At 34.5% G+C, this 14,962-nt stretch overlaps 2 protein-coding genes across 2 annotated transcripts in view; both read right to left on the reverse strand.

Annotated features, from left to right (window-relative positions):
* Positions 1–45: 45 nt before the first annotated feature.
* LOC106100238 lies at positions 46–10,580 on the reverse strand. The gene is made up of 8 exons (XM_013279033.1): positions 9,906–10,580; positions 3,659–4,075; positions 2,776–2,953; positions 2,385–2,553; positions 1,974–2,120; positions 1,547–1,717; positions 1,342–1,465; positions 46–1,245 (listed from the first exon to the last, which is right to left on the reverse strand). Exons 1-8 carry the CDS (start codon positions 10,389–10,391, stop codon positions 256–258), a joined length of 2,682 nt encoding a protein of 893 aa, XP_013134487.1. The 5' UTR covers positions 10,392–10,580; the 3' UTR covers positions 46–255.
* A 1,646-nt stretch (positions 10,581–12,226) lies between these two features.
* The window catches only part of LOC106100181, a 76,183-nt gene continuing 73,447 nt past the window's right edge, over positions 12,227–14,962 (reverse strand). Inside the window, exons 5-8 of the mRNA XM_013278941.1 lie at positions 14,721–14,893; positions 14,380–14,605; positions 13,886–14,213; positions 12,227–13,626 (exon numbers count right to left, since the gene is read on the reverse strand). Of these exons, the coding sequence (XP_013134395.1) occupies positions 13,212–13,626; positions 13,886–14,213; positions 14,380–14,605; positions 14,721–14,893 (1,142 nt within the window). The 3' untranslated portion in view covers positions 12,227–13,211. The remainder of the gene's footprint in view (positions 13,627–13,885; positions 14,214–14,379; positions 14,606–14,720; positions 14,894–14,962) is intronic.

Consider the following 14,962-nt stretch of genomic DNA (forward strand, 5'->3'; position numbering starts at 1 on the left):
ACAGCCACTTAAAGTATAAAACTGAAAGTAAAATAAAAAATCTTCAAAATTATTTATTTCAGTTATAAATATTATTAGACATAAAACTTAACGAACTTAACTTCATAAATTAACTAAATCAATAAAAAATAAATTAAAATAAATAATTTACATTGCATCATAATTTTGGCTTCGTTAAAATAATAATCTATTTCTATTTTTCTATCATTCTAACTATTCTAACTATTTTTTTTAATATTTGACATATACGACGTTTCACGTAGTAGAGACAGGGCGGTTCAATGGCTTCCATTCTGATTCTGTGGACGGTATAAATTCCGGAACAATATCTTCTCTATCTATAGACTCGTTTCCTTCTCTTTCTTCATCCTCAAAGAAATCAATTATAGGATGATAGTTGTAGTTGATTCTTTTACTATTCAAAAGAGTTTCTTCTTTCGTTAAATGATTTTGATCGTTGGGTCTTACAGAACTATCTAATGGTTTTACTGTACTAAATCCATATAACTTAGGTGCTATTGTTGCTTTTAAATTCGTATTTACATTTGTTTTTCTTATGTCACCTTGTTGGTCTACTATCAAATCATCTTCGTTATCTAAATCACCAGATAATGAACCAACTACAGAAGTTCCCGAAGATAATAAATCATCAGAGGCTTCAGATATTTTTTTTCGTAACGGTCTATAATTTTGTCTCGAAATGCCTCTTTTGAATAAATTGTCAGTAGGTTTGTATTTATTAGAAGCATCTTTAGAATATGAAAACGAAGACGACCCCGGCGTAGGCGGTTCTAAGAAGCTCGGTAACGTTGCTGTACTAAAACCTGACCCTCCAAGTGGATAGCGGCTTATCGAGGGTTTCCTTACATTTCTTACTGAACTAGGTTGATTTAACGAATCCGTGAAATATGCATTCCCGTAAGAATCTTGGATATTATGTGATGGTACATTATTAAACTCATCATCATCATTTACTACATCCGTAAATAATTGTCCTGGTATTGAGTTTTGATTTTCATTTAGCGGGGGAAATGTATCTATGGGTTTATTAAAGGAGAAATTCGGTACTTTAGAAAGAGCAGGTTTATGTATTGTTGATTGGACTGCTTCGAATGCTTGATTGCCTTGTTCGGATGATAAGTCTTCTCCGGGGAAATGTTCAGAAGAAGTCTCGTGTATTCTATGACCTAGTGGCGGGAATGAGACGCTGTAACCTTCAATGTGACAAGAACAACACGTCGGAACCTAGAAGTGAAAAAATCAAAATTAAACATTTTTTAATTTTTAGATAATGTGTTTTGTTAGTTCATTATTCAGATGATGTGGGATGTAAAAATTTACCTTGAAAATATCCATATGTAGACCGTTTTGTTGGTCCCATGTCAGAAGTCTGTGGTAGTTATAAACTTGTACACATTTCGATTTGAAGTTATCCGTTAGATATGTGCATGATTCCTTTGGTTTTCTGAAATTAAAATAATCAGATTGTATCAGACTAGTCAATATTGGGTTCGAATGTACCAGTATCTAAGTAAATTGTACTTACAGGCACTTCTCAAGTCGAAGAGTTTGAGTGTGTTCTCCGGTATTAACGATAAACTTCCACTGACCAGAAGTAGCGCGCGCTCGCTGCGGTCTCGCGTACTTCACGGTGCTAGGACACATGAAGCCAGCTTCGCCCGCGCTCGCGAAATCTCTATTAGCTGTGTCACCTCGCCTAAAACCATTGTATTTTTTATCGATATTAATGTCAAAACAACTTTATTTACGCGTTTAGTCTTGAACTGGTTACTCCAATCAGTTTAGAAGAGTTATTTTAATATGTAAGTCGTTTTTCAAAATTTGCATCAGCTCTATGACTACATTAGTCTTCAGAAAAAGTCAAATCTTAGCAACATTCCATGTAAGCACTGATTGCTATTATGTTCGTAAAATCAACAAGTTACTTGTACTAATAAGACTAAAGAATTTACCTGTTTGAGACGAGATAATGGTCCGCGGTATACTTGGCCTCTTGTGCCTGAGTTATGCCATCCACAGCGCCCTCGCCCGGGTCTTTTACATCAGCAAGTAATGCGCCAGCAGCCTTGTTACGTCGTATCGATTGGATTATAGCTTCCCTGGAAATTGTAGGGATTATAATTAACTTCTAAATAAAACTAATATATTTGAATCAAGCGATCCAATTCCAAGAGTAAACCAATAATTCTGATAAATTATAAAGCCAATCGTTTGGCAGCTATCTGAAATCCACGAGAAAAGAGAAGCAATGGATACACGTTCATCAAAAACGATCGACATTGATATGCTTCTACATACATTACGTCTTCAGTTTTTGGCGTTCAAAATAAACCATTGTATTGGATTGTATAAATTACACTTACGTAGGATAATCATCATAGTGCAGACAAACGTTGTTTGTGAACATTTCGCACTTGGTCTCCGCTGGAACTGGCTTCCTGGCTGGAAAAGGTCTCCTTCTGCTCAGAGGCTCAACGGTAGTGCGACGAGGTGGCGTCTTAGGGGAGAAAGTGGCACGACGTATGACGTTCCCTGGAATAATAAAAGAGATAGCTACAGTTATTGGTATGTCAAGTTTTAAAGACTCGTGAGTGACAGACTTTGTTGTCGTTTTGTGAACAATTTATTTAAGATTTAAAACATCGGATTTAATATTTGGCTGTGCCATATTGAGGTTCAACTTAGGCATCCTAATTTTGTTATGCATCATTGTAAAAAAAAAAAACTAATAAGAGAGAAACATGTAAAGTTTACCTTTTCTATCAATGTATCTATTAAGTGACCGTAGTTTTTCAGCGACTGGAAGTGCGTGCAGCGATTGGTTGGTAGAGTCCGCTGTAAGATCGAGGGTGGCGTTGTCTGCTAGGGTCATTGACCTGCTTCTAGCAAACGCTTGTCGACTTTGTTGCGTTATTGATGACTTTGTGGTGTTCTGAAAATTAATCACAAATACATTTTTAACTAAATTAACTTATGTTTTTTGTAATACTATTAAAATAGTCCACAAGTCTTTTGCAGTCAAATTAATTATTTAAAAATGTTAGGCGGTCCTACTTGAAGAAAATTGTCTTTAAAAACAAAGGTGAGATTTCAAACTCGGATCCGGACAAAAACAAGTCAAAGTAAAATTTGTAGTTGCTATAACTTGTTTATTTCTAGGTTTACTGACCACAACAAGCTAAAATAGATCGTCACCATTGATAACTGCGATGAAATGGCTATTTGCCAGTAATCGGGTTTCCGCTTTCTCTCAATCGTTACCGCTAACTATAACTTATAAAGGCAAAGCTGAGCCGAGCCTATTAAATCAATAGATTCCGCATATGAAAAAGCATGCAAAATTGGCATTGTCAGTTACACTTGCTTATTACCCTACCAGTAGAATGATTAAAGCTGCCGACGTTATCCTTGGTATATACTAAAAAGATCAAAGTCGACTCGAGAGCATACAAAACTTTTACCAGGTTTCACTTTCCACCTCATTTGTTACGCGTTGCGTATCTTGACAATGATGTGAAAACATTTCATTAACACTTTAGGTACTTAGTAATCAGCTTAACTTGGTCAATTGCATTGGTAGCTCATATTATGTTAAGATGTTGTGGATTTGTATGAAACAAAATTATTTTCTACTTACATTGTTATCTTCTTTCTTATCCATTAAAGTATTATTTGAATTATCTTTAGCGTTTAGTGTTGAATTGTCTGCTGTTTTATTGTCTTGTGTAGTTTTTTTGTCTATTAGTTCATTTGATTTATTTGAAGTTGTATGAGGTCTGCTTCTTGTGTTTCGATTGTTGTGACTTAATGGTGCTTTAGTTGTTTCTGTTTGTTTGAATTCTTCAACTCCGGGATCGAATTCATCACTCTGTGTTGCATCGTCAATGAATGAACGTCTGAGGTACTCTGTTTGTGGAAGTGTTAGTGGTAGTTTTACATCTCTCTGCTCCTTGCCGGGTCTAACGGCGCGTCGTATCAGATTCGCCATGTCTAAGAGTATCGGCAGCATTAACTCGGATGTAGAATTGTTTTCGTTACCGAACATTGATCTTACCTGTAATGTAAATGTATTATTGAATTTGTGTAAAGAAACATTGTTCTAAAATATATTGGAATCTTTTAACTGCATCTCTTAAAGTTTTACTGCGAATAAACACAATAGTGTAATTTAAAATTATATCATACCCTAAAAATCTTTGACAATGAAAGTGTCATGGTCATGAGAAAAAGTCGTTTGTTATTAGATAGAGTTGAGGTCATGTTTATTGTTCTGGTTTTCTAAGGTCAAAAAGCCTTGAGAATGCGTAGAATATTATGTGAGTAACGATGAAGGAAAGTGTGATTTTAGACCAACTAGATATGATAGAATTCACTGTAACTAGGTGTAGTTTAATATTGAAGAATATTTAGTTTATATCAATTACTATTGTATTGTAGATTGAGTTATATTTATGTTGTATAACCAAAACAAGTTTCGGAGTATTATCACTTTCATTGGCACTTTCGCTCTCTTTAATGATCTACATTTTAAATCTGATGGAAATGTTACTCTTTGAACATGTATGAAACAAACTGTTTATTCAATCCGCATATGTAGTGTAACGTTTGATCTATTAGACATTTTAAAGCACTATTAAGATAGTATTAACCGATAAATTGTATAATTATGAATTAATATTTTGAAAACTATAATAATATATTAAAAATAACAAGGCACAAGTTTAATAATCATACTCGTACTAATATTATAAATGCGAAAGTTTAGATGGATGGATGTTTGTTAGAATTTGTAGCCTATACGGATTTACGGATCTTGAAAATTTGGCACAGACGTAGATGATAGTTAGAATAACACATAGGCTTTTGTTTTTTTTTTTTTATTACACGCGGACGGAGTCGTGGGCGAAAGCTAGTAATCCAATATTTAGATTACAAACACTAACTTAGTTTTGATGTGTTGATTAAAATTCTACAAAAATATCTCATGGCCTATAAAATCGTACGCAGAAAAGAAAGGCCTTATTTTTACCAGATTATTAATAATTCATGTTATTTTCGTGTAAATTTTATGAATTGAATACGTTAAGACACTAAAGACCTTTTTTGACCGACTTCCCAAAAGACGGAGGTACTCAATTCGTCTGTATGTTTTTTTTTCTTGTAATTACGATTAACTCATTTATTAGATAAAATATACTAGTGTGAAAAGAACAACGTTTTGTTAGCCATGACATCCGTGATGATTATTTCCGTGTTTCACTTGAATTGAATCGATTGAGATTGAGATGGAAACGCACGCCGCGCCGCCATACTTGAGCGGCGGCCAACTATTCCTCTTGTCTATTAATATTCAACTGTCAGACGCATTTCGATTAAGGATATGAAAATAAAGATTCGAATTTTACAATGGGTCTATTGAAATCCTATGTAAAGCAAAAACTGATGTAATATTCGATTGCTTTTTATTTTTATTGAACCTCGTATTTCTAAACTCTTAAGTGGAATTTAATTAGTAAAATAAATCTTACTAATATTATAAATGCGAAAGTTTCGATGGATGGATGGATGTTTGTTAGCATTTGTAGCCTAAACGGCTGAACGGATTTCTATGAAATTTGGTATAGATGTATTCGATATTCTGGAAGAACACATAGGGTACTTACTTTTGATTTTTTTAAGTCCACGCGGACGGAGTCGCGGGCGAAAGCTAGTTGAAAATAATTTAATTAATTAAAATAGTTATAATCATGTTACTAGAGGCAAAGATAACGTTAATTGATACTGTCTCGCTCGTTGTAGCTGTGTATGGTGACGCGTGAAAATGTACACTGCGAGCAGAAAAAATGCCCCCGTTCCGTCGACTCTCCAATGAAACCGTTCTATTGAAAGCAGATAATTCGATCTATTGGAATATGATTTTCGCTCGAACAATAGAATTATTTTCGATTCTCTCAGCGAACCTTTTGTGTGCAGTAATTATAACTGGTTCGTTTTTTATATTAAGATTAAACTTTTCGCAAGCGCTGTCACAATAATATTAGCGTGTCACTTTTTTTGAAAATGCACTAAAAATGCACATACCATTATGGAAGAAAATTAATTGCATTTATTAGACTAATTTGCAGTTAGACTTTTCTTTTATGTTTCAATCTATGAAATAGCTCCTGAGCTATTAGCGCTACGTCCTGACGTTAGCTAAGAGCTTCCTAGAGACAGTTGTAAAAGCAAAAAAACCTTTTGTTTTATCCAACACTCTCATAATAATAAACACAGTGTTTTCAATTCACAGCATAATCGCAACGCGATTATCTGTCAAGTGGGAAAGTAAAAATGCAGTGGGAAATTTTTCTCTTGTTCCTCGTAAAATTGCATATACGATAGTTTTGTTGGTCGACTGTGTTTTGTTTCTTTTAATCCTTAACAATTTTTTTTTTTTTTTTATTTTTTTTTTAATAATAATTCATTTATTGTCTCTTTTGTATACATTTCATGAAAGTCTTGGCTCCTGTAGTAGGTTGCCCTGTGTCACAGGAGCCAATTCCTTCCCCAATACTTCATTACAATTCTTTTAATATCTACACAAAGAAAACAAAAAAAATACATTACAATTAATGAGTTATTTTAAAACATTGAAAAAAGGTACAAGAAAATTTAAGGTGTTAACATTTTCGAATAAAAATAATTATTTATGTAATTAGAAATATTGGGAGCATCTGTGACTCTGGGTTAAGCTCTTGTAATCTGTAAGTCCTGTACCAATGTGTTATTTGATTTTTAAATTTCAAATGTAAGTAAATTACCCAACGATACATATGCAAGACAATGTAACCTGTATATTTTTTTTTATAACATAAAGTGGCAAACGAGCAAGCGGCCACCTGGATCTGCCAAAATGGCGAAGCAACCGCTGCCCATAGACATCCGAAATTGCAGATGCGTTGCCTACCCTTATCCGACGGAGGAGACGCACATAAAGTGGATATTTCCCCTTCCTATGCATCTCCTCCACCGTTAAATCCACTTCCTCTTCCCATCCTCTTCTTAAAAGTAAAGGGTGGTAAAGAGAAGGGTATATATCTGTGTAGAAATTTAAAGATATGTGTGATGTCAACCAACCAATGAGCCAGTGTGGTTGACTATGGCCTAGTCACTCCTAACCTAGGGATAGCTTCGAGTCCATCAATGGGGTTGTATGTGTTCTTGAAATCAAATGCATTTTAATGATGATAATAGAATAATGCTAGTAATATTGAACCAGTAGTAATGTATGTCTATAAATTGTAACGCTTTTAATTTAATTCAATCTTTTGTATACTCGTATATTTGCATTAAGAAGTTTCTCTCTAATGTTTATGCATAATGTTGCAATCGAATGCATTTTGCTAATCACTTAATAACGTAATAATAATAAATAAACAGATGAAACAAATGTGAAATTGAACAAATTATTAAATAATTTCTATGATAATTTTATATTATGTCTTTTGTTTATATTTTATTGTAATTTACTTTTAATATTCTGTTCTAAATTTTGCGTCATGAACGTTAAAAACTTGATCTTTCCCGCTTTCTTTATCACGTGTATATCTTTTTGAAAGTTTGTCGTGACTTATGTAATCGCGGAATCCGATTATCACCTCGTTATCGATATTATCGAGATTGCATCTGGTGAAATTTGTGAATATTTTGTTATTGAATTGTAATAACTATGACATTATTAAATAATAAAAGATATCACACGTTATAAAACTTATTATTAATAATACTTCTTATTTAATAATTATAGTAGATTTATCAATTTAAATTAAAACAAATCTCTTGTACATTGACGATGAATCTAATTCTACGATAGATTACAAGAGAGCACGCACACCATTGACTAAACTATCGCAAAATTGTTTAGTCGCGCTTTGATTCCTATGAACATATATGGAGGTGCGCATACTACTAGATTTTTAGTTGTGCAACTAAACAGTTGAATTGACTGCAAAACAATCGACAATCGCATAACAGCTTAAGTATTTTCATAAAAATAAGATCAAATCACATGTAAATAGATTTTCGTTACATTTTATAGTAACCGGAATAGAGAGTTAAGACAGTTGAATGGGCTCTGAAACAATCTACAATCGCACAATTGTTGTACAATAGTTTAGTCAAATATATAGTCTAATATTTTTGTCATAGAATGACATTTTGTCATAGATGTAGAGGATAGTCTGGAAGAACACATAAGGGACTTACTCATGTTTTTTATTCCCACGCGGATGTAGTCGCGGGCGAAAGCTTGTTCTATTATAAAAATTTACGTTTTCATACCCTTTATCAAAATAGGGACTACATAATAAGTAACTATTCAGTTATAATCTACTGTAAGAACTATATCAAAACATTAGAAAATCAGATTAGAGTATCATAGCTGCAGCCTTCGTGAAACAATTGACGATTGTAAGCAGACGCAAATCTTGTCTGAAATCTTTACGATTTATATAACCGTGTTTTTTGTTTCCATACGTTTAAATGTTATCGTAAATCTTCATTTTACTAAATTTTATTGCATCTAATGAACGTTAAATCCGACTATTGTAATAAAATATTAACTAAATTCAAATATGAGGTTTTTAATTCGTGTTATACATATGTTCGTGTTTTTTTCATATCAATAAATAACAGATACCTAAGAACTTTTATTAGACACTAGCTGTTCCCGTGCGACTTCATCCGCATAAAATTATTAAAATTTTATTTGATTGTTTACATTTGTCAAATTATCAATTACAAATGTCAAAATGACATGACATGATGACAACCTTGCTTCCTTGATCTTAGCAGCAACTTATGGTCGCTTTCCCACATTAGGGTTATTATCCAAAATATTTACCCCCTATGTTTAATGGCATGAAAACATATAACTTAAAGCGTGACGTAAGTGTAGGGCTTTTTATTAAGAAAAGGTAACAAAGAAGTGTGTGTTTATGCTTTATTATAATAGTATAGATTACTTTTTACATTCTAAACCAATTTTATTTATCTTATATCGAATTTCTTCCAACCGACTAATCTAATCTTCGAGATAGTAACGTTTTTAGAAACTTTACTATTTATTTATCTTACACGATTACGTGTTTCGTTAGAACTTTGTAAACATCCTGCAACTCCGAATAAACCTGTTACTTCCTAAACCACTTTCTACTACGCACTTTTTCCTATTTATATGTAATATAACATCATATCGTAGTCAGCTGTGAAAAATATTTGAAAAGATATCACTCATTTTTAAGCAATAAATGTAATTTAAAAGTCCTTTAAATGATTACTCTGTGACGTTTGAAATGCAAAACCTGTATCTTACTAATATTATAAATGCGAAAGTTGAGATGGATGGATGGATGTTTGTTAGAGTTTGTAGCCTAAACGGCTTCATGGATTTCGATGAAATTTGTCATAGTCATAGATGGAAGCCTGGAAGGACACATAGGTTATTTACTTTTAAATTTTATAATACCACGCAGACGAAGTCGCGGGCGACAGCTAGTTATCTACAATTAATTCTGTAGGTCTATGTTAAATTTCATCGATATATTTTCAGCCGTTTAGGCTACAAACTCTAACAAACATCCATCCATCTAAACTTTTACATTTATATCATAGTTAGAAGTTAGTAAGATTTGTGTAATAATTGCTTATTAATAAGTTAGTAAAGTAAATAACACACTGTCAACTTAATAATAACATTTGGAGGGAACATTTAGTACCGGTCTTTCTTGAAACTAGGTGAAATTTTCACTCTATATTACATGTTAAATTATATACATAATTATACGAGTATATTTACAGGTTGTGTGTAAATGTAAAGTTGAAATAATGAAATCACTAAGACTCACCTGTGAAAGATTGAGGGGTGATCTTCCCGGCGGAGTGCTCACTTGACTGGCGACCAACGACGCAAGTGCAACTCTCTGACTACCCGACATTGCCCGAATAATGGGTAGAATCTGAGCGAATTTACCAACATGATCTTTTCTCTCTAAAGCTCGTAAAACCGCATCTTTGATTATTGCCTCCTTATTCCTTGAATTCTGATGATTATATGTTTTGTACAAACTCTTTCTTGTCGTAGCTTCGAAGAAGTTATCGACGTCTAAGTTGGCCAAATCTTCTTCCAAAGAATCCAAGTTGTACTGCGGTCGGTGCGAGTTAATCACTCCAGAAGGTTTTATGATTCGAACTGGCGGTGCTACAAATGTATGGTAGCTTCTAGACTCCTGTGCTATCATTACTTCGTGAGGATCCGTCGATTCTAAATCATCTTTTACCCTCAGAGCTGAAGTTACCGCTAAAATAAAAACTACTCTCGAGAAATAAGCCATTTTTATGATATAATAAATGTTAACTTTGGTATAACATTATCAAATTGTAGAACGATTTAATATGAAATAGCACACCACTTAAAATTCACTTATCATTTTCAAATTACAACCTAACATAACTTGAATCGTTGATGTCTTTTGTACGGAGATGCGCGCGCGCCGGATCCGAGCCAAACGTGGAATGAACGCATGCCGCCGTATCCATACTCTCGTGTATCCACAGGTGTCAGATTCTGCCGGAACTCGCAACTTTCACTCATATAGGGTCAATAATACAAAGACCCATCGCTACTTCTGCATGGTCATCGTCTTATCAATGCCTATTGAAGTTACGTAAATAAAAGTTCAACAAGCATCTTAAGGTCATCGTATTACGTTGGATTATGAACCCTATTGTAATACAAATAGGGAAATTTTAACAGTTATTAAAAATCATCGAACTCTCTTCTACTGATCTGAGATGCTTTCACACTTTGATAGGGTTATCGTTGTTACGGAGTTTTGATGAAGTCGATGACTATTTTTATCTCACTTTTTTAACAAAAAAGAATCTTAATCCTATAGTAATAAGGTTGGAATACTATAAACATGTCGAAAATGATTTCGTAGTTCTTTTTATGAGTATTTGAATCGATACTGATTGACTATTACTAAGAAAGATTCGTGTTTTAATACAATATGTTTCGGGATGTTTAGTTATCTAACAATTATATCCATTAGTTGCAGTCGATTGTGTGACGTAATTTTTTTATGTAATATGCATTTTGTATAATAGAATATGAAAACGACGCTTTTAATGCATTTTATAGAGTTGCCACTTTTAATGTATTATATTTTATAGGAGGCATGATGTAATTAAGTTACTTAACGCTCTATTACTAAGTAAATTAGATTTCAATATTCATGAACTTTTTTTATATTAAAAGACTTTATGTGTTACATATTATTATAGCTTTGTGATTTCCCAATTCTCTCGTCCCAAGACATACCGCAAAAGTTTTTGACCAGTGTGTGTTGCCGGGACAGAGACGTGGCCATTCACTGCGGGCAACATCCGGCGGCTCAAAGTCACTTAAAGGGCAATGGAGCGGGCAATGTTTGGAGTCTCTCTGCGAGATCGCGTCAGGAACGATGCGATCCGCTGCAGAACCAAAGTAACCGACAGTGCCCGAAGAATTGTAAACCTTAAGTGGCGATGGGCTGGCCATATTGCCAGCAGAACGGATGGCCGATGGGGCCGAAGAGTCCTGGAGTGGCGGCCACGAATATGTCGTCGCAACGTAGGTAGGCCTCCCGCAAGATGGACCGATGACGTGGTCAAGGTTACGGGAGGGCACTGGATGCGGGCGGCACATGACCGGGCATTGTGGCAATCAATGGGGGAGGCCTACGTTCAGCAGTGGACGACCTATAGCTGACAATGATGATGATGATTTCCCAATAATCTTAGCCGAGATAAATTTTGTTTCGTAAAGTAAGTGTCCAAATCGTATTATTTAAAAAAAAATAAAAGTTTTATATTTCGATGATAATTTTAATTTAACCCTGATAGAAATGTAGGTCAATTCATATGTAAATTAGAAATTTTAAGTTATTGCTTTGATTATATAGGTCATAAAAAAAACTGCTTTGACGTTTATTTTTTGGTAAGGAGCCGTAATATTTATTTCTATTGAATAATAAATAATTAACCCACATATCTAGTTTTTGAATAAACAAAGTTATTCCCCTCTTGTACAAAATTTTAACTAAACACATAAACTTTTAATATATTTGTTAAGCGTTTGTTTCTTATATTAATTTATCAGGCGATGAAGGGTAAAATAATACACAAATAAAAGTTCACGAATTCCTTATAATTATAATAAAATAAATCTTTCAATCTTACCCAATTAATCAGATTTTGTAAAAATCCAATAGTATTACAATTTTAGAGACTAGAGAATAATGTTGAACTGAGACATACAGTTTGAAGATAAACAAAAATATACGTTGCTAAAATATCGCCCGATGTAAAAAATATGGGGATAGCATATATCTTTAGCACCATTAGAGCGGCCGCACACCTTGGACTAATCTATCGAACGACTGTTGTGATTGTCAATTGTTTCGCAGCCAATTCAACTGTTTAGTTGAACAATTATAAATGGAGTAGTGTGCACCTCCATATAAACTCATAGGCGTCAAAGTCAGACTAAACAGTTGTACGATAGTTTAGTTTCAGATGTACGGACGCTCTGACAATCCAACATAATAAATCTTTGATTTAGAACAACAGTTATCATTTCAACATCTATATATATTTAATTATCAAAAAATATATCTAAAATAGACGTAAACAAGTTAGTGATTTAATAACATTTTTATATATGGAATAAGAAGTAAATTGCAATAAAGTGCATATGTACAATTGTTAATACACTTTTAAAAAATATTTATCACTTGTTACCACCCATATCATACAAAAGAACACAATTACACGATTTATTTACAATTATTATTGTATATACTAAACATGTAACACAAAAGAATACTGTTATAAATTAACAATTTATTTACAATTCTTAAGTTATAGAAATCGATTGCAATCGAAGGCTTAAGTAAATTGTCATGATCAAGCTAACAAACCAATAATCAAAATTTTTTATCACTGTTAAAAATATTCAAAACACGAAATCAGAAAGTTATTAACCAATGAAAATTTTCACTTAATTTTCAAATTTCTAATGAATCCGACTTCCGAAATTTTGTCCTTAATCCTGGAGAAACTTAAAAGTTCGTTATAGAACAGCATTTAAACTCAATATAGTTTTATTGTGTTCATATGTCGCATTCAAATTCTGATACTCTTTTATTCCGACCATCAGGGTTCAATTGAAAATGGTTCTCCCTTGTACCACCAACACGAGGGAAACCGTTAAAGCTGTTCCTACTGACCAATGGATTCTCTCGTTCTCTTTCCCTGTGGAAACTCGATGTAGATAATTTCCCATCTTTGCGTTCAGCGAAATTCGGATCGTTAAAATTTTGATCGGTGAAATTTCTTTCAGGGAAATTCTTTTCTGGAAATTTCCTCTCATTGAATTCCCCATCTGGAAAATTTCTTTCGTTGAAAGGCGCGTCTCGGATACCGAAACCGCCCATTCTCGGTGTCCCGATGCCGAATTTATTTCTTAATTCTTCGTCGCGAAGATTAAACGCTCTGTTGTCAAACTTTGCAGGACCGGGAACCAATCTGAAACATTTGTTTTAAAACCATTTATTTTTGATCAAAAATTGTTAAAAGCTAACATTTACTCTTTAAGTACAACTTTTCAAAGTAGAAATTGCAATTTGGATTTTTTGTATTGTTTGGTTAAAGTCTTGCTTCTTCGTTTATTTTTTTATGCTTCTATGTAAGATATATTTGCCTATGACTAACTGCCATATGTCACAACATGTATTAGTAGCGAAATTGATTCATAATTTATGTTTTATTGTACAACACTACTTACTCTCTAAAACATCGCCGTTCCCTGTCATACTCTGCGGAAAGACCGTCTTCATCATTGATAATCGCCGATGGATCGCTGTACACAGAAGACTCTTGGTAGAAAGAGTCCAAGTCTACGTAATTGCCTTCAGAAGGTTCATTATCCAGTAGCTCAGCTAACTGCGCCTTCAGAGACGCGAAGGTGGGTCTCTGCGAGGGGTCGGCGTGCCAGCAGGAGTGCATGGCGCGGTACAGCTGCGGCTTGCAGTGCGGCGGCCGCTCCAGCCGGTACCCTTCGGTGACAGCGGTTAACACTTCTCTCCCAGACATTGCTGCGTAGGGCGTTGACCCTGGAAATTAAATGATAATGGTCAAGGTGTTGATATATTAATGTGAACTCTTAAGAATAAACATGTTTCAGGCGTCAAGTGCTTCTGTTGGGCTTTCTATCTGTGGTCTATAGTTTAATTATGAGTATGATTATTTGAAGATTAGAAGTTTAGTAATAAAAGTTACCTAAAGTGACGATCTCCCAGAGAAGTATGCCAAAAGCCCAGACATCAGTCTGATGGTTGTAGACGTTGTAGAGCAGAGCCTCAGGTGCCATCCAGCGCACGGGCAGCGCGCCGCGGGCTGTCCTCGCGCCACCACCCGCGCATCGAGACATGCCAAAGTCCGCGATCTTGCACAGCTTGTTATGGTCCACAAGTACATTACGAGCAGCTAGATCCCGGTGAACAATCTGCAATACGTACATAAATATAATACTGTATCAGTGATTCCCGGTAGGAAATGTCAGGGTTAAATAGAGGAATAAATAAAGTCGATTGAAACTATACGTATCAACGTTGACATACCCCTTTAGAGGCGATGTAGTCCATGCCGCGAGCTACGCAGTAGGCGAAGACGGTAAGGTCGCGCGAGGCTAGCGCACCGCCGCCTCCGAAGCGGTCAGGCCGAGAGCGTCGAGCGCGCAGGTATGTCAGCAACTTGCCGCACATCACGTACTCCATTATCAGCAGGTAAGGCTCTGTCACAATGTTGAAAATAAATCCGGGTATTTTGTTAAAATTTGCATAAAAACATAATTTACTTGGTG

This window comes from Papilio polytes, unplaced genomic scaffold, assembly GCF_000836215.1.
Source record: "Papilio polytes unplaced genomic scaffold, Ppol_1.0 DF824069.1, whole genome shotgun sequence".
Taxonomy (NCBI): Eukaryota; Metazoa; Arthropoda; class Insecta; order Lepidoptera; family Papilionidae; genus Papilio; species Papilio polytes.